Raw genomic sequence first — 20,569 nt, forward strand, 5'->3', positions numbered from 1 at the left:
GCGGGGCTTTTCCTGTCTACCTGGCCAGTGCATCCGAGTTTAGATGGCTTTCCAGAGCAGTCACAATGGTGCACTGTGGGATACCGCCCGGAGGCCAATACCGTCGATTTGCGGCCACATTAACCCTAATCCAACATGGCAATATCAATTTCAGCACTACTCCCCTCGTCGGGGAGGAGTACAGAAATCGGTTTTAAGAGCGCTTTATATCAATATAAAGGGCTTCATTGTGTGCAGGATTAAATCGGTTTAACTCTGCTAAATTCGGTATAAACGCGTACTGTAGACCAGGCTTAAGAGACACAAACATAGAGCTTGTAGACCAAGTGGGGTGTGGCTAAAGTGGCTTAAGCCACCTACGAAACCTGCAAGTCTTGAACTGCCCTGGGAGCTGGAGAGGACTCTGGCATAATTTAGACAACCCTGAGGGCCTGTCTAAGTTATGGCTACTTCCTTGGGCTGCCTCTGCCCAGAATCTCCACAGTACTGTGTGTTGCAGCCCCCCACCCCCACCCCGAACCTCCCTCCTGTCTCCATCCCCCTTTCCCAGCAGCCTTGCTACTCCTGGCATTGTAATGGAGGTCTCAGAGGGCAACCTTATAACTGTCTTCTGCAGTGCTTACATTGGAGAGGAATCCTCCTCAAGGCAGAACCGAGGTTTTTAGGGCCCATTTACATCACTCCAGCCCTTTTACCTGGTGTAAAGGTACCAGAGCAGAGATGAGAATCTCACCCTGTATTTTTACCTTGATGACTTACATGTAAAATCACAATCAAGATCTTTTAACATTAATTTCCAAAGATATCCAAGCAGTAACTAGTTATCTGGAGATGCATGCCTCTCCGTAACATTGCTGTGTTCAGTCTGACTAATTCTAAACTACGCTGATTGTAATTTCCAGCTTTCAGTGTATTAGTGTCAGAAGTTTCTTTGCAATATTTAAAAATAACATAAATAAGGAGAACGGAGGCCAAAATGATCGAGCAAGTGATGAAGGCTTTCCCTTTGCTAACAGATTCTTTGGATCAGATTCTTCTCTTACATCAGTTTGACCCCACTGGAACTCCATTAATTTTGTGAAGTTACTCCTGTTTTGCCCTTGTGTGCAAGGAAAATCAAGCCCCTTACAATGAACATGCCCACCTTTGTAATATTTAGGTGAGATTGGAACTAATTCTAATAAAAACTGGTCTATTGAACAGTAACAGAAATAAATCAGTCCACTTGCCTAACGGGCCTAAATGGAACAGTATATGCGACCTCCCCCCACAAGACTCTCCTTTCACTGGAGTTAATAGCACTGGGAGCTGGGGTTGGTCAGTACCTGTAAATAAAGTCAGATGCCCATAACTAGGTGCCTAAATATGAATTTGGAGGCCTACTTTTAGACACCCAGGTTTGAATGATTTGGCCTTTATGTACCGTAGCTGGATATTAATATTTTGCCCTGTAATAATGGAGTAGTGCTAGAAAAGATTAGCATCTGTTGTCCGAGATGGACAGGGACTTGGAGGATGTGGCCCATGAAGTAAATCATTTTTTCCTATGCATGGGAGAAGGTGCCCTTGAGGTGATAAGGTACACTTGACAGAGGCTGAGGGGTCCATGAGACTTAGGTTGTATTTGCAAGTCTAGGGAGCTGGGTGTAAGCCGGGGTGGGCAAACTTTTTTGCCCAAGCGCCACATCGGGGTTGCAAAACTGTCTGGAGGGCCAGGTAGGGAAGGCTATGCCTCCCCAAACAGCCTGGCCTCCGCCCCCCATTCATCCCCTCTCACTTCCCACCCCCGACTGCCCCCCTCAGGACTCCCGACCTGTCCAACCCCCCTTGCTTCTTGTCCCTTGACTACCCCCTTTTGGGACTCCCACCCCTAACCGCTCCTGGGGCCCCACTCCCTTTCCAACCCCCCTGCCCCCAGTCCCCTGAGTGCCCCAACTCCTATCCACATCCCCGCCCCCTGACAGGCCACCCTGAGACTTCCATGCCTGTCCAATGTCCCCTGTCCCTTGACTGCCCCCCCCCAAACCTACGCCCCATCCAATCACTCCTTGTCACCTGACTGTCCCCGGGACCCTCTGCCCCTTATCTAACCCCCCTGCCCCTTTATCATGCTGCTCAGAGCAGCAGGAGCTCTCAGCCCCGCCACCCAGCTGAAGCCAGCCATGCCGCCTGTGCTGTCTGGCAGGAGTGGTGGGCCAAAGTGCTGGTGGTACAGTGCACTGAGACCCTCGGAGAGGTGGGACAGCGGGGGAGGGGCCTGGGGCTAGCTTCCTGGGCCGGGAGGTCAGGGGCCAGGCAGGATGGTCCCACGGGCTAGGTATGACCTGCGGGCCATAGTTTGCCCACCTCTAATGTAAGCTAACAGTGAGGCACTTTGGTGATTCAGCCCCCCCCCCCCCAGGGAAAGAAGTATGAAGGGGTTGTGGGAGCAGGTCAGTGAGGGGTTGGTGTTTAAAACAAGACTTTTGTCAGGAATTTATGGCCTTGGCTCGTTCTGAGGGAGCATGAAGTCCCAGAACTGGATAACTCTCCAAAATGATGTCAGTGGGGTGTGGGGTGGAGCGGTAGAAGTACAGTATAATGTAATGAAAATAATCGACTGTATATATCAATGCGTCAAACACAGAAGGAGAAAATTATTAACCAAGCAGGACATGCATTCACATTGTTTCACTGATTTAATGAACAAAGCTGCTGTTTAGAGGCAATTAATTACGCAGTAAGATATGACAAATAATGTGTTTTGGGCATTCATAGCATGCCTTTGGGTGCTTTGAGAAGCATGAAGCTGAGGACCAAGTGACTTCAGCCACCCAAGAAGTTCAGCAAACCCCTTCGAATTTGTTACCAGAAGTGTTTCTTTGCTGTAGCTTTTTGACAATTTCTCATTAAATATCTCCATGTGCTGGAGGTTATTAACATAGGCAATAATACACACATACCATTTGTGCCTAACATTCTAAAGCTATTTCCTAATTCTGTTTACTCCATCAAGATATTTTTTTAAAAGTGGTGTAACCTCCTGGCTAATGGTACAGAATAGAACCAATTTGGCAGTGCATTTTAATTAAGCTTTGAGCTTAAATAGCATGGAAAGCCAATTACTGTGGAATTACAAGAAATTTAGTATATCTGAAAACTTCTTCAAAATCCCACTGCTATTGAGAGAAAGGCCCAGTAAAGAGCATTAACATATCACGGGACCAAGAAAAAGGTAGTTTCTAAATTTAAAAGGGCTAATGAAGCTTTTTTTTTTTTTTTCTCTTCACCAGGTGGTGGTGGTTGGCAGGGGGTGGCGATGTATTTACTTCATGCTCTCTATGTCCATGAAGTAATTTTAAAATCAGTGTTGTTTAGCTCTCAGAACCTACAGTCCCTTAGTAGATATTTTAATAGCTGCCCCAAAATGATTGCCATATGTATATGTGTCATTAGAAAATAGCAGGTTTAATGGACTAAAACTGAATCAGTGTTGATGAGGTCACTTTTGTTATAGGTTAAAATCACTACTAAGTATATGTTGAAATTATGAAAATGTTTGGAATTTTATACACTGTTATGCATTTGATTTTTATTTACTTTTTTCCTGGAAGAAGGAACTGCATGCTCTAATAATCCTTTCTCCCCAGGTTTAAATGAAGTTAAATGATAAAAGGTGAAAAATAATTTTAGGGAATAATAATCATTCCCGCATAAACCTTCAGAATTCTGCCCAAAGCGTGAAATATCACCAGTAAACAAATGGAAGGAAGAGCTCAAGACTACAGTCATGAAACAGGCGTTTGCATTTTTACACAACAGTAATTTTGCTGGAATTATATGGCATAATGTGAAGGAAAATGCTATTTTCTGAGTTTAATATCCTCAAGTGTCCTTTCCTTTTCAGACCCCATGTCTTAAAAACAAACAAACAATAAAAAACGACCCTGAAACAGAAAGCTTATTAGGGATGGAGGATGAAGAGAGATGAGATAAAGGGCAAGTGAATGCGTGTGTGTGTGTTAGGTATCAGTATTTGATATGTATTGTATGTAAATATTAGAAATGAGAAAGTACAGAAATTTGATGTAAAGTTAAAGTACAACCACACTTGTGCCAGTTACACATTTGTGAGAAATTACATTTATTATGCAACTCTGTGTGTGTAAGGGTAATATTAAATACAATAAGATGATACAGACGATAAATGTATTAATCGGAAATATACACCTGTATGTGTATTATATAGGTATAACATCTATGTATACATGGAATAGACTTCCAAATATACATGTGCTTTCATGGTATGTGAATCCTTTGAGGAACTGTGTCTGGGGTAGAAGTCAGATTGCACAGTTGAAGGGAGTGGCATGTGTGGGTGCACTGCACTAATTTACACACACCAAGCTGGTTAGTGAGGGTTCACTGATTTCCTTGCAACATGCTGGCTTATCTACAACATATAGGCTTACAGTAGTTCTGTCCTCTAGACCTGTAGAGATGTGTGCTGTTGTGTGGCTTTACTAAACTGATTTTTGTGACACTTTTTTTTATTTTACCTCCTCACACCAGTTCAACCCCCTCTCCCTACCACTTGCTACCAGCGAAGCGACAGTGTGCTTGCCTTCTGAGGAGCATGAGTGCTCCAGCCTTTCGGCTGGCATCAGGTCTCTGCAGGGAAGCTGCAGTGGTTTGGTGGAGGAAATATTAAAGAGAAAGGATAGAAGAAACCTTAGAAACTGTGATTGGTTTAAAGTAATAGAGCGATTGTTGAATCATCAGCAATTAAAGTTTCTGAAAGAACACCCCTTGCATGTGTAGATTAAAAGCAGTAAATTTTCTGTTAGGGTGGCACAGTAAACCTAGAATTCCGAAGTAAGACTTTCACAAGTCCCTCTTGTAATCTAATGTGTAGGGTCAATTTACGTCTGAGTACACCAGGCATCCCTGCTATTGATCCTCTTGCTGATAAGAGGATAAAGCCAAATGCAACGTTTAAGCTAACTTATTTGGTGTAATTAGTATTGTAGGCGGGTGAACAGGAGTGAAATATCACATGCCCTCTTATCTGCAAAGCTGAGTCAACACATGGGGAGCAATCTGATGCTACATGAAATGGGAGGGACTTTCTTTAGCCTAATTTAATCTGACCCTGCAGTTAGGGAACAGATCTGTAACGGCCATGCGGGATGGCACGTCACCTTACTTGAAAGCGCTTTGAACAGTGAGTGGTGACAACTAGAATTAGGTTATTTTACCTCTTTCTGAGCCTGGAGTCAGACTGAGAGGCAAACAGAGAGCAGAGAAAATATACTTTAAAAAAAAAAAGTGGATAGGAAGCCAAGAACGTGAAAAATGGGGAGTTGGTTAAGGGGAATCTGAAGAGGAAATAAGAGTAGTTTAAAACATGTTAAGTCACTTTATAGTGTGTACATTTTGAAATCTTGACTCAAAAGAACAGAGCTCATTTGATTAAACTAAGTGTGATCTACGACTGCAGAATATTCAGGCGGAGAAGAATCATAATGTGCTATAGCTAAAATGCCTTCCTTTTTACTGCAGTCTCTTGGTAGTAAATGACAAGCAATCCAATTCTGAGTGTACGAGCCTTGTGTAAATGTGCGTTCTAACAGTGCGAGTCAAAATTCTGTGGGGGTCAGAAGCTTGTCATATGCGTATGTAATTCTAGGACATGAATTCCTGCTCACAGATCATACCTTTAATTAATGTAGTAGATGATGGAGTGTCTGAGAAAAGGCAATGAGAGAAGAAAAGCCAACATTGTCCTTCAGGTGTTCTGTGACATTACTTTGGTAATTAGATCTTTCTTCCCTTTCTACAGTACCCATGTATCCCAAGTGAGCAGTAACATTCCTGCTACTGGAGAGTAAGTGACTCTGCTTATTTTTAAGTTTTGTTGCTATCATTTGTTGTCTATTTAAGGTTTTAAAAATGTTATTCTCTTATTTTTCTGTAATAGCCTAGTATTGTCCAAAGAAAAGTGCATTGGGTATAGTGATCATAAACCACTTCCTCTCAAATAAGGGCCTGGGTGTCATAGTTCCTTGCTTTTTTCCCACACCCATGGGATGTTATGGTTATTATGTAACCACAGAGATTTCACGAAGCACAACCTCGCTGTGCTGTAAGGAGTCTCCTTACCTGCCTGACATTCAAGTCCTAACTTATGACATATGAATTTACTCTTGCCCTTATATTACATGCATGCACACACATACGCAGCAAAGTTAAAATACACTTTTATGATATTGCTATTTTTTTGAGGGTTTACAAACTCAGCTAACATAGTAGTTAGCAACAAGTTTATAAACTCTTCAGTGGCCTCATGGCCCATGTACAGATTCACATTCATAGCTAACACGTTCACAATTAACCATCAGATTCTCTCAATAAATCATTTTCGTGCACTAAATGTTATTGAACATGAATGAATGAAACAAATCTGGAGTTTCTAATCAAACCTTTTGTGAGCCATGATGTTCCAGAGAACATAAGACTTTTCAAAATATTGGGGGGACAGGGAGAGAAATTCCTTTTTTCAAACTGTCATGTATCAAAAATGTTTGATTTATCTCAGTCTTTACCTCCAAACCCTCCTCTGTCCTAAAAATAAGCTGAAGAAATTTCAAGGAAAAAGGAACTTTTTTTTCCGCAAAGTGAGAATGGGAAGATTCAGTTAGGTTTACAACGGAAGCAGTCTCGCAACCTTATCTCCAGTGTCACTGCAGTGACTCCATCGCTGTACTGAAGTGAATAAAAGCTCTGTTGCTCACAGTAGTTCTGATTCCAATCTCACACCAGAATCAAACAGGAGTCGTTCCATTGAAATCAGTGAAGTTGCAGCAGTGTTAAAACAGCATGAGATCAGATTTGGGCATTTTTTTATATATATAACTGAGTAAAGTTTATGATGAGTTGCCCTACTGTGTGGTTCACATACTTGTGAGAAGGTAGTCACTCCTCATTCTCATAGATGCTATCATTTCTTATAGAATGTAGTTTCACCTGGGCACTGTAAGGCTGCTGGGCATTGTCAGATTTGACCTACTGGCTTTGTTTTGTTACACAGACAGGTTGTACCATCCAGACGTTCTATCTGACTGCTCTCGTCTTGTGAACAAACGAGGAGGGTATTGAATGCCATAATCTAGTTTAAATAAGAGTGGATTCTTTGAGTTTTATAGCTGGCCATGTGAAAAAAATACAGTGAATAACCAGTTCACATAAAAAGATACTTTTCAGAGCAGCAATTATAGCTAAAAAAATATTACCGAAATGAAAATGGACCTTCTTTGAATTGATTATTGGCATTGGCATGATTTCTGTTGAAAAATGTGCAAATGTTAGAATGACTTCCGTGTATTTAGGAGGAGATGGGCAAAGGCACAATGAACAGTTGGGTGCCCAGGTCCCATTTCAGTGCCCTTTGTGCCTTTGAAAATCTCCCCCTTAGTCAGTGACGGTGGAGATGCATGATGAATGTAAATCTGAATAGCATTCACCCTGATAACCTGTCTAACCCTGCTTTCAGTAGCATGCCCTTAACATACACTTATTAAAGAACTTGCTACACACGTTCATGGCCTTTTATCTATAGGTCACTTAAGGTCCTTACTTCAAAGAGCCTTTCCTTCTGGCAGCCTTTCACAGGGGCCAATCACAGTTGCAGTCTGTGCACTCTGTCACAAGGGACTGCTCCCTCCTAGCTCCTCTGGGAATCAATCACCCCAAAAGAACGGAGGCAAGTTAAAGAGGAGGCATATAGCCCCAGCCTCACATTATCCAGGCCAACAGTGCTGGTCAGGTGCTGTGAGGGGAGTGCACTGCACCATCGGAAGTGGAGGTGCAACAGGAGCATTCTGCTAGTGCACTAGGGAGCTGTGAGAAGTGGTGTTCCCCGCCTGTACACACCACTCCACCCCCTGTGTGGGTCAGTACATGAAGAGCAGGTGAGAGAAGGGATGATGCAGGACCGTTTGCACATATTTGCGTGCTCCAGCTATCCAAACCTAAAGCAACCCCCCTACCTTGGGTTTGTTTGTCGTGAGTCCCAGCATGAGGTGATTCTTGTTTTGCCCGGGCTGTATCCCTCTTTCTGCCACCACCCCCAGTTCCCCCCCCCTCCAGAAATGGGAGTGAATTTAAAAACACACACTAAAGAACCATAGACCCTGTTATCTTAGTATGGATTGTCTAATCACTTGAATCTTAAATTCTCATTTCAAACTAAAGCTCTTCATGCTGGGGTCTGTTAATTCGGGGGGCTCCAGTTAGGCATCTTCGTAAAAGTGGATTCATTTACAGAACTATTGAGCGGCCATAACAGCCGTTGATGGTAATGGGAGCCGAGAGTGCTCAGCGCTTCTGAAAATTGGATCACTTTATTCTATGTGCCCCATTTTAGTCACCCACATCTGAACAATTTAGCTGATGTCTTGCCATGTTTCTGTACCATCCTTAGCATGTTTTGGACACTACTGTAGTTATTAAAAAATTGGGACTTTTAAAAAGGGAGAGGTTTCCTGGTAAGTTTGTAAGTTTAATTGACCTTATTTTTTCATCTTGACAGATATTTAGAGAAGACAATCCGCTCAGCAGTGGAACAGCATCTCTTTGATGCTCATGGCTCTGGTGGGCAGAGTTCAGAAGACTCTGAATCAGGAACATCGTCAGCCTCTTCAAATGTGTCCACCAGGCAGAGGAGGCGGCATCACAAAGAACAAGATGAAGGCCGACGAAATAGAGACATGTATGTTCATGATTTCTTGTCCTTTAAAAATTATATTTAATTGATAGCATCATAATCACACCCATTAAATAGGCAAGACTGTCAGTAGTTCTGTTATTACAAGCCTTGGCCCCAGTTCTGCAGCTGAGAGCATACAGAGTGACTGCTGCACCTGTGCCGGGCTCCATTGACTTGCTTGGAGCTGTGAACTGCAGAACCAGGGCCTTGATTTGTGGTCATTTCACAACAGAATGGGCTAAAAGTAGTGTTCAGTTTTTGTTTTAATTGTATGTATCTGGAAATAGTAAGACTCCTGAAAAAATAAGTTTGGGCATTTGTAACTTAATACTGGACAAAAAACCCTTTCAAATGCTTTATAACAAAACAGATACAAAATTTGGACCAAATTCTAATTTCACATGTAGAAAGACAGCTTCTGTTCAGATTTTGCAATGCTCCATATGAGCATTTGAGAGAAGAATGTACCCCTTTTATTAATAAAAAATAAACCATTTTTGTCTAAATGGTTATAAGACAAATCAACGGTATTTTGAGACAGCTTTTTTTTAAACGCCTCTCAAGGATTTGTCATACATAGTATTCCTACTGATAACATACAGCATATACTACAGATGTGTCACCATTGCATTCTGAATAGAGGTGGTATTCACGCAGAGATCTAAGGATTTTTTTTTACTGAAATGGAAAATGTGACCTTTCCCCACTTTTAGCAAATAAAAAGTATTTTTAAATGGGCAAGATGTTTGCACAGTCTAAACTGTTTCAAAATACATATATAGAAAACGTAATCCCAAGAATGTGTAGTATGGGTGTGTGAGGGGAAACTGAAAGATTTTTTTTTTTGTAGGGCAGTAACTGAGCACAACTGTATACTGTGGCCAACATTTTTAAGCTGAAGCCCTGATCTTGGAAACATATACACGTCTGTTTAACATTAAACATATGAGTTGTCATATTAAAGTTAATCATGTGCATAAATGTTCGCATAATTGAGAGCCTAAAGTTAGGCTCTTAAATACATGTTATAGATGCTTTTATAAAAATTACCTTATTTTAGAGTTGCTGAACACCAATAAATTTTACTGGAACTACAGGCCTTAGTATCTTTTAAAATCAAGCCACTTTTATTTAGGGGGCCTCACTTTAGGCACCCAGGCTCAAAAATTGTAATCCATACTACTTAACATCCAGGAATATAGATTAATAGATTTCAAGGCCAGAAGGGATCATTGTGTTCACCATTGTGTATAACGCAGGCAATAGAACTTCCCCAAAATAATCCCTAGTGTACGTCTTCTAGAAAAACATCCAGTCTTGATTTAAAAATGGTCAGTAATGGAGAATATGCCACAACTTAGGTAAATATGGAATGTTAACATAGCAGAGAGATGTAACTGCAGTAAAAGCATTTCTAATGGCTTTTCAGGTAAGTAGATCAGAGGCGGGCTATTGTACGTGTTTGGCGGCATATATAGCACTGCATTTTTTTTCTGCACAGCCTCTGCATTGCACTGTATATTTGCCGTTAATGCTTTCTAGTCCATTCAGCTGTTAACTCTTCAATACTGGATAGACCCCAAAGCCCCAGACATTAATTTTAAGCAAATCAAAAATCCTAACTTAATGGCACTGAGAAATCAGGTCATTTCTGTGGTTTCATAGGCATAAATTGTCCTGGGATCTGTTATGGAAAATTCTGAAAATTTAAAATTTCATTTGAGATCTTTTTGATTTTGGCTGGCTTTATCTTTTTGCTGTCTGGACACAGATCTAAAGAAGACCCATGGTGCTACACAATACAGTGGCAGCATACAGCTGGGATAATATTTATGGCATAAACATATGCAGAGGCTTACATTTTGCACACACATGACCTACCATCTAAATGCAATAAATCACATCTCAGTGGTTTAAAAATAATAATTGCACAAAGTTAAATGAGTCTGATAGAAGTATAGATCTCTGGATAAAGCCTCTGTCACCTTTTCCAGAAACATAACATAGAACTGACTTGTGACCTAGAAAATAACTAGAGCGTTTTTAAAAAATCTGAATACTTTCTCCCTCATGAGGACTAGCAAAACACTTTCGGGCCAGATCCTCCTCTCTCATTTACACCAGTGCCACTCTAGAGCAACTTCACTGGTGTTACTGAAAGCAGAACTTGAGCTTTGTGCCTCTCTTGTACAAAACTGCTGTGGATGCTGACAGCTGTTACCCTCCATTCCAGCCTTCCATCTCTGGCAGGATAGATGTGCTTTTAGCCAAAGGGAGCACAGAGGTTGGGAGGAGGGAAATACATATCAATATACAAATAGAAGAAATACAGTGATGTCTGTATTTTTCAAAGTGTCTCTATTATTGCACGTAATAAAAAAAAACCTATTAAAGAGGGCAGAGGAGTGGCCCTGCAGAAGAATGACTGCAGGGAAAGGGAGCTAGGAGAAGATCTCCACCCTCCTAAACAAGGAGGCAAAGATGAAATAAATTACATTTCTGGAAAACACACAGTTCTGACTAGACAAACAGGAATTTATCACAGTGTCCAATAAGAAGCATTTAAGCAAGCTAACACATTTCCATGCAGCGCAACAAATCACACAGTTCTCTATCATAGTAGTACAGTTATTGTTGATGAGGCACTTTAATTCCCATCCCGTTGTCTTACTGATCTCTCTCCCACCCCTGCCCCCCAAAAAAGAAAAGGAGTGTGCAGTGGAAATGCCTTATGTATTCTTATCCTGCAAACTTGGGTAAAAGGATGAGTTACAGTAGGTTTGGGAGCCATGCCCAAATTCTGCTTTCAGTTTATACAGGAAATTATTACAAGTTGTTTGGTGTTTTTTTTTTTAGCAACTAACATTTGTCTCTGGGAAAGTTAACTCTCATAACCTTATAAAAATAATTAGTACATCCAGGGGCTGATCCATTCTTTCCACTGACTTTGGTGGGAGTTGGATCTGGTCCACGGTGTTGATCACCATGTTTTCTCATGCAATGTAGTGCACCTGTTTTTAACTCCTTGTTGGGATTTAGGATGTCACAGCCTGTGTGTGTTTCTTGCAATAGGATGAAACGCAGATGGAGTTTAAGAGACAAATCCAGAACTGCACCAGTTAGCATAATGCATTTCTCTGCCAGTAGCATAATTGCAATAGGATCGTGTTTTTAAAAAACAGTTTTGTTGAAGTGTTGTTTTCCTTCCTCAGAGAGGTCATCAACAAAGAAAACATTCCTTCTGGATTTGGAAACCTTGAAGATTGTATTCTGACTCCTCAGGAAGTAGAAAAATTACAAGAAAACAACTCGGGGTATATTGGAGAAAGGAATAAACCAAAACGGCAGAAATCCAGCACTAAACTTTCTGAGCTTAATGATAACCAGGATGGCCCTGTGGTAAGCGAACATGCTGTACTGCTTGCAGAGAGGGTCAGTATCATGCTGGGAGAGAGAATCCCACTCACAAGCAAGCATCATACTTCTCCGCTGCCTTGTACCTTGTGTAGCCATTTACACACATATGATCACTTGCACTTTGCACAGCTGTAAATGGCTAGTTAGGGCCATGGAGAAACAGGCCCTACACTTTTAACAAGTGCATTGTGGTTACAGAAGGGCCAAATTCACACTTTGACCCTCTTAGTCTACACATAGCTATTTTTGGTTTTAATAAAGCAAAACAACATGGTTTCAAAAATAGAGTAAGGAAGTGAAATTTGTCCCCAACTCTGCAAGAGTTTAGTAGGATTGAGACTGTTCAGCACTTCGCAGGTTGGACCATCAGCTTGGGGCGGGAGGGGGCTTTTTTTTTTAATTCTGTCCGATAGTTTTCCATCACAATGTAGCTCATCAGTGTGGTGTTTGTAATGAGTGCCAGGGGCATTGCGAGTGGGTCAGTTCAGTGGTTGCCCTTCCTCCCAGCAATGGCTGCATTTCAGTGGTGCTCAATGCATGCACTCTGCAAAGCATTTAGGATGAAAGGTGATGAATCTAGATACATCACACCTTCTTACTGCAAATGCACCAGTTTGCAATGTACCAGAGCCTATAGAAGACACGGGTTTAAACTGCGCAGCGTTTTTGTTTTGAATCACAGCATGTTTGTGATCCCTGTTTGACCTTCCCAGTAGAAGACAGTTTGCTCACAGTGACAAACCGCAAAAATTGCTGATGCAACATCTCCTTCCCCCATAGCCAACACAGGTACCAAATGTTGTGTTAGCAGTTAGAACCTACAGAGTCTTTCAACTTGGGCCCTTGATAAAGACAGGCATGCAATGCCATATGGTACCTGAGACATCGCAAGCTTTTAGCACCATTGGTAGCATTACAATACCCTGAGAAAAGAGTAGGCTTTGCCAGCTGTGGAGTATTTTCTCTGGTTGTTCTTGGTTGAGTTCCAAAGTCTCCTATAGGTGAGTGCCCGTGAAATGTGATAGGTTTGTTTTGAAAAAGTACATTGTGTTCTGGCACACTTGTTTTAGGTTACACAACCGTGGTTATTTATCAGTCTAAAATGTACACAGATACCAATGAGAGAATGAGTTGAGTTCTTTTGTGTGCTAGATAGAAATGGTATTGATAACATTAAGGAAAGAAACTGAGAAATCATAGGCTCCATGTATTAGATTTAGCACGAAGCATATTCTATCACATATAATAGACATTTAATCTCTGCACCCTTAGAGCTGCTGCATAAGACAGATTTCAGCATTTGGGCCAAGAGTGCAAGTGGCTCTTTTGTGGGTGTTCTGGAGGTGGGAAAGGAGCCTCCCCCATCCAAAAAAGACCCTCTTGTACTTACTTTGGAATTGCAAGTACAATTGTAACTGGCCAGAGTAGAGCTAACTGCCCTCTGGCGGCAAGTACTGAACATGCAGTAGCTTCCCTGTGGGACAGTATGTGCAGTTGCCTCCTTTCCTCCTCTTTACTGGAGAAGACTGCATGATTTTCTTTGGTGGGGGATTCTTCTTCTACTTCCCATTACTGCGTTAATGGGTGGTACGGTGACCGTCCACAGACATTGGAAATATTTCTCCTTTTCTTTTAAATAAACGTAAAGCAAATTAGTTTCTGCAGACGTGGGACCATGTCCTGGCTCTGGATACACATGTGCAACTTCCACTGAAGTGCCATAGAGAGCCTGATTTGCTTTTACACTAAGGCCCCTTAATACCACTCTGGCAGTATAAAGGGGCCTGAAAGTGGGAGGACATTACACTGATGTCCCCATTCAGGCCCCTTCACTCTGCCAGAGTGAAGAGTAAATGAGAATCTGGCCCAGAATGTGGCCTTCAAGAAGGAAAGACTGCCAAAATACCTACTTGACTGAATACCTTGGGGTTGAGGGGTTGGGGAGTCTCTAACCCAGTGGTCTCCAACCTTTTTACGCCCAAGATCACTTTTTGAATCTAAGTGCAACCCAGGATTTACCCTGTCCCTTCCCTGAGGCCCCACCCTACTCACTCTAACCCCCCCCCCCCCGGTTGCTTGCTCTCCCCCACCCTCACTCACTTTCACCTCTAGGATCGCCCAGTCAATCGCGATCAACCAGTTGGTGACCACTGCTCTAACCGCTCTCAAATGAAGGGCCATCAAATTGCATTGCCTATAGCTTCTCTGTCTCTTATACATTTCCCTTCTGTGGCCCTTCTCTGAACTGTGGATCTGCTGGAGCTTGGCATTCGTACACTGGCTGCACAGATCCTACCTGGAGCACACCTATGAGACATGGCCAGGCACGTTGTCACCTTGTGTGGTGTGGCTGAAAGTGTATCTCTGTGGAACGGTCAAATGGAAACAGGAGGAATATTTCTGTGACAGTTTAAAGAAAGCACAAGTCAGAATGCACAAAATACACATAGTATAGGATGCAGCTGTAGAGAGGCAGCCTCTGCCAACAGGACATTGCCCAGTAAATTGCTTGGAAAATAAATAGGAGATCTGCATCTCCCATCATACACAAAGCATGCACATATACTCGTAAGTTACTGCTCCTATGGGACCCTAAGATGCAGCTTGAGCTGGCATGGCGACTGAACTCTCTATTATGAATGTGATTTATTTCCTATTTGTATTACAGTAGTACCCAGAGACCCAGCCAGGAAGAAGGCCCTATTGTTCTTGGTGAAGTATAGATACATAGTAAGGCCTTGTCTAAACACTGTTGTCCAGTTATATCATTATAGATATATCAGTATAACCTCCCACATGGATACTCTTATTCGGGTATATGAGTGACTTTTTTTCAGTTTACCATAAACCCTTTTCCAAATGATGTAAAGTAAACCGAAAAAGGCACTCTTATACCAGAATTAGGGTGTCCACATGAGTGGTTATACTACACTGGTATTACTGTACAGGTTTAAGTTCCTTCCTTAGCTTATCCCAATATAACTTTACTCCGTAGAAAAGCCCTAAGAGACAGTTTCTGCCCCAAGAGCACTCAGGCGACACCCTCTTTCCCATTTTCTCTTAACTCTTCCCACCTCAGCAGTGAAGCTTGAAGTGGTTAGTAAGGAATTGTGTGGGAACTCTTGTCTTATCTGCTCAGTAGCATCTGAGCCAGAGTGTGAAGGGACACTCAAAGAGAAATCCTCTTCAATTAACCCTCCTAAGCAAAACCAAATAATAAACATTAAAACTTGTTATGCCCCGTTTTTATTTACACTGCTAAAATTCAAGATGACCAGGCATAAAAATGAGATCAGAAGAGGCTCCTAAGGCAATGCTGAAGCATAACTAGACTGTGCTGATGGAGTCGTTTAGCCAAAAGAACACATCTGCTTGGATTTTAAAGAGAAGGGAGTTCCGCATCATGAATGTCTCTGAGTGCTGTGGGAATTCTGTTCTCACGTAGTCTTGTTCAGGAACTGCACTCTGATGCACTAGCAGAGGGCTTTTTCTTCTGTTCAAAAACGACTGAAGACTGCCTTTCTGGAAGGAGACATATCCAAACATAAGAACTGAAAAATTGTATTTTGCATGCATGAAATGGTCATATTCAACGTATCTAGTAAGAGACTAGAGGCGATTTTGAAACATGCTTCCAGTTTGAAAAAAACTCAGTAGGAAAATAATTTTCAGTAAGCAGACACTCAAGTGTATACAAGACTTGCTCACATATGTCTGCTTTCCCAGTCCCTTTCATTTATCTGTTTTTATAGGCACTGTAGAGGTGAGATATATTGAGCAGAAAGAAAGTGAACTACGTGAGTTGCTTACAAGTTAGAGTATGTGACTTGACCTTGAGTGATGAAAGGTTAAAAAAAAATTTAAGGATTAGATTTTCACATCAGTTACACTTGTAAAATCTGACATTTGTATCTTGTGTTCCTAATTAGCTGTTTGTGTATGTCATTACTCTGTATGTGCTGTGTGTCCAAATGTAGGTCTTTTTGTGCACCCATTTTTTGCCTGTTTTTTTTGGTGCTCCATTTAGAATTCAGCGTGGAGACTGTAAGAGACACAAACAGCCTTATGGTCAGTGGCTGGGATAACCAGTGTCTAATGAAATCATGTCTGTAAAACTGACACACGTCATTTATAAGCCTTTTTACACAAGCGAACCAGGATAGATCAAAGTTCAGATTCTTTTCATAGTTTTTCAAACTTGAGATGAGTGACATCATTAATATTTCTTATAGCTGGTGACTAGAGCAAACCTCAAATCAAGATTGTGTAATTGATTGTCCTGTACTCATGTTGTTGTAGTTATGTAACCTCCATGTATATAGTAATCATTTTTCATCCTTAGTCTCTTCCTCTTTCAAGAAGAGGCACTTCATGATCCTTCCTGAGACAAACACAAACTGTGCTGTCATTAAAATGTGTTTTGAGGCAACTCTATTACTTTGGTTGCTTTTACCTTAAAATTCTTGATATGAATGTGATTTAGTGAGTAAAGCATAGGATTGGCTGGTGGCAGATGTCTTGGATTTTGTTACCAGCTCTTCCACAGCTTGTTAAGAGATTTGCCCTTCTCTTGTTCTTTTTCCCAGTCTGTTAAATGGGGACAAGACTCCTTGTGTCACAAACTGCTCTTTGTGAAACACTTTAAGGGCTTCTGGTGAGGGGCACTTGTTTTAGTGCCACACTGTTGTTTTTAGTGCAGGAAATTGATAGTAAAAAAGCATGGTTTTTAAATTGTAATTGTATAAAAGACCCGTGACTGTCCCCTAGTTCTATGTAGTATTTGGTTTGGATATGGTGTTGTAATGGCCTCCAGTATGATTATTCCTTTTATCTAACTTATTGTCTTAATATTTGCTGTGTTACAGAGTATGGAAAGCTTTAGCTCCTCAAGGCCAATAGCCAGAGCAGGACCTGATGACATGGAGGTTTTGTCTGACGAAAGGTGACTTTTATAACTTACGTTTTGCTCTCCGTGGCTCTGTGTGATGTGATTGTTGCTTCTTAGGGTACGTCCACACTGCAGCTGGGTGCGTGCTTCCCAGGGCAAGCAGACGGACGCTTGCTAGTTCTGCTCAAGCTAGCTTGCTGAAAATAGCGCTGTGGCGTAGGTAATGGGCAGCAGCTCGGGCTAGCCACCGCATGGGTGGGTGTGTACTCGGGCACTAGCCTGAGCCACCCCTGTTACTGTGGCTGTGCTGCTCCTTTTAGTGTTCTGTCTCTCTGTGCTGGCAGGCATGCTCCCATCTGCTGTACAGACAGACCCTCATTAGTCCATGGGGGGGTGACTTTCAGTTTGCTGCAGAGGGGCTTCATCACCACAGCCCCACATTGGACTTGTATAGAGAGGAGAGAGGCTCTGCAGGAAGGCCTTGGCCCCCTCTTATATACCAAAAAGGGCTCGTCCCCCATGCCACATAGAATAGCATGGAGGGTAGGAAGACGGGTAGGCCCAGGAAAAGGGCCCCAGGATCCGTGTTTTCATGGGTACTGTAAACTCCAAATCCCACTCCCCCCCAACAACTGCTGCAGAATGGCAACAGATGCACTTTAGCCGAACTCCCTAGCCCCAAGTTTGGGGATCCCAGCCCCCTTTTCTGCACTTCATTTTCCGCCCTCATAGAGCCCAATCACTCAACTTTGCTTGAGTAAGGAGAATTTTACTCCATCGCTGTATTTGTGAGTGTGGGCGTTGTTGGGAGATGTGAATTTGTTTGGATTAAGGGCAGAAGAATTTAATTCTATTATATTTTCCAAAAATAGCTTCTAAGAGGAAGCAAAATGGATGGGGTAGCAGCTTAGAGTGCCGTGACACTGAGTATTACATATTGCTGTATTTACAAGCAATAGCAAACACACTCCAATCCTTTTAAAAGAGATGTTATTGACAATGGTAGCCAAAGCATAAAAAGTGGAGGGTACAAAAGTTTGTTTGCTTTCACTGTGAGACAGTCTGGTTTATTTTTGTTTTTCCTTTTTCTTTTTTTTTAAATAGCAAAGAAAATGAAAACGACGATGTGTTTTTCAGGCACTCACAGGTTGGTATCTTCATATTTTTGAGATTTGATCCTGGGCAAAACAAACAAAAAAGTTCAATTTTATAGAACTAGCCGGTCAGGAAGGTAAATGCTTCAAATGAAACGTTGTAACTCTGAGGCAGCGTCCAGACCTCCAAAATGAAGTTTGCTTTGTTTTTCTCCTGGATGTAATTGAACAATGAGGCTTAAAACATCTGTTCCTTTCCCTGTAACTCTTACTTATCAAAAAAACAAAAGTCACTGAAGTCAGCAGTTTGACATTGAGTTCCATAAAGATCCTAGTGAGCAGGGCATGTGACTGATTAGTTCACCGTGTACTGAGATTAACTTTGTGTCTCCTGTTTTTTTCTGAAATAATTTTGGTCTTTTATATATGACTTCCCATTGTGGTTTCCTAATCTTGGTGGATAAATTTTCATGACGCTGTCTGATGCAAATTCATTTTTTCTTCCCTTTCTCTCTTGGGGATGGTGACTTGAGGGAGGGAATTGCTTATTTAGAAGGGGTCTGTTTCTGCCCTATGCTAATCATTTTTCACCCTGGCTTTTGCCAGTGACTCTGTAACTATTCTAAGAAATGTACCCTGAGAAGCCAGCTAGATATGGTTTAATTGGAGTTATGACCTGAAAAGCATTCATGCCATCTTTTTACACCACATTTCTTTCCCTGCGGCTGTGCCTGCACAAGACTTTTTTTCCCTTAAAGTTGCAATACTGCGAGTGCAGCTGTGCCGTAAGTGCCATAAAAGGAGTGCCAGTGTAACTAGGGCTGCCAGCATTTTAATCACTGGTTCATTTAACACTCTCAGCAGGTCTAGACAGCACAGCAGTTAAAATGCCACTGAAGACTTATCTGCACCAGCGGCCCTTTAGATACTTGCAGTGGGGGGAGGGATATCTCAGTCATTTGACCACTGGCCTGCTAAACCCAGGGTTATGAGTTCAGTCCTTGAGGGGACCACTTAGGGATCTGGGGCAAAATCAGTACTTGGTCCTGCTAGTGAAGGCAGGGGGCTGGACTCAATGACCTTTCAAGGTCCCTTCCAGTTCTAGGAGATAGGATGTCTCCATTAGTTTAATTTATAACAGGGATGGGGAAAAGAAAAAACTATTGTGGACAAGGGCTGTCTGTATTCCACGTGATGGGTTGGAGGTTGAGAGGGGTATTGCAGCTGATATTTTTAAACCCATCTCTTTGCGCTGTTTAAAAATAGTTGCTGCTGTTTTGTTGATGTTGTTAGACCCTTTGATTTCCAGCAGTGGTACTCTCGAGAAGCAGGAAGGATAGAGAGAACTGGAAGTGATTGTCTGAAAATGATGAATCATTGGGCTCAGCATGGCCCTGTCATGGCATGTTGCTACAGAGGTTATGCAGGCCGTGTTTTCACTGAGGGAGGTGGCAATGACTTAAGACTCAATTTGTAGCTTTGCCACAAGCTCTCAACTTGACCAGAGTTCACTCTGTGACTAGAAATACAGTATAGTCCCCTGTTTTCCTCCCTGGAGCCCAGGGGAACTATCTGTGACAGCCCTGCACCGGGTACAGATAACTCCACATCAGCTCAGCTGGGCTGGCTAGCACATTTATGGGGGCTTGGGGATAGAGCCCAGGTTTCAACCATGCCTTTCCCCTACCTCTCCATTCTGTGTAGGAGAGGACACGGGTCTGCAGAGGCTGCTGTCTCCAAACTGCTGCATGGTATGGACAGTAACTTTCTAAGAGCTGCCCCTTGGATTTCAAACTAGTTTTGTTTTGTTTCATTTTATTTTAAAAAATCTGGAATATTAAATTATGGTTTCAAAATGAACTTCTCCTTATAAATAACTTAAAATTCAATGAGAAAAGTGCAGCATTAACCCTGAGATCGCATTATATAGGAATTACAAGGTCAAGAAAATGTTGCATTCCTTCACGGTAGTTTTACATTCCTTGTGCTTTGTAAGCCTGTTGCTTAGGGGAGCTTAAAACATACCTTTTGTAACAAACAACTCATTGACTAAAAGTGAAAGACTTTTACTTACCCTTCCACCCACCCACACCATCTCCAGTATAAGAATTTTGAAGAAGATATGAGGAGCTTGCAAGTTGAGATAATTGAATAGGCATTGGTTTTTCCTGATACAGTTTTTGGTTTGCACTGGACCCTGGATGCAGGCATGTAGAGCCGTGCTCCAGAATCTAAACTTTCATTTTAAAAAAAAAAAAGGTTTCTAGCACTTAACGGTTGCGAAGGAAACCTTTCCAAACTGGAATTGAATGTAACCAATGTAAATGATGTCTGTCTGGGTCTGCATACATCCTGAAACAGTAGCTCTCAGAGGCATGTAAACTGTTCCCATTCATTTCAGTGTTGACCTTGAAATGTAATGAT

At 42.0% G+C, this 20,569-nt stretch overlaps 1 protein-coding gene across 13 annotated transcripts in view; it reads left to right on the plus strand.

Moving 5' to 3' along the window:
- The window catches only part of FAM13A (family with sequence similarity 13 member A), a 224,449-nt gene that overhangs the window by 163,442 nt on the left and 40,438 nt on the right, over positions 1-20,569 (plus strand). For 12 of the 13 annotated variants that reach the window (XM_030564851.1, XM_030564850.1, XM_030564847.1 and 9 more), the window contains 5 exons: positions 5,822-5,866; positions 8,570-8,749; positions 11,959-12,145; positions 17,029-17,105; positions 18,156-18,198. In XM_030564851.1, the coding sequence (XP_030420711.1) occupies positions 5,822-5,866; positions 8,570-8,749; positions 11,959-12,145; positions 17,029-17,105; positions 18,156-18,198 (532 nt within the window). The remainder of the gene's footprint in view (positions 1-5,821; positions 5,867-8,569; positions 8,750-11,958; positions 12,146-17,028; positions 17,106-18,155; positions 18,199-20,569) is intronic. The other variant, XM_030564852.1, reaches the window with a different exon arrangement.

This window comes from Gopherus evgoodei, chromosome 5 (genome assembly GCF_007399415.2).
Source record: "Gopherus evgoodei ecotype Sinaloan lineage chromosome 5, rGopEvg1_v1.p, whole genome shotgun sequence".
NCBI lineage: Eukaryota > Metazoa > Chordata > Testudines > Testudinidae > Gopherus > Gopherus evgoodei.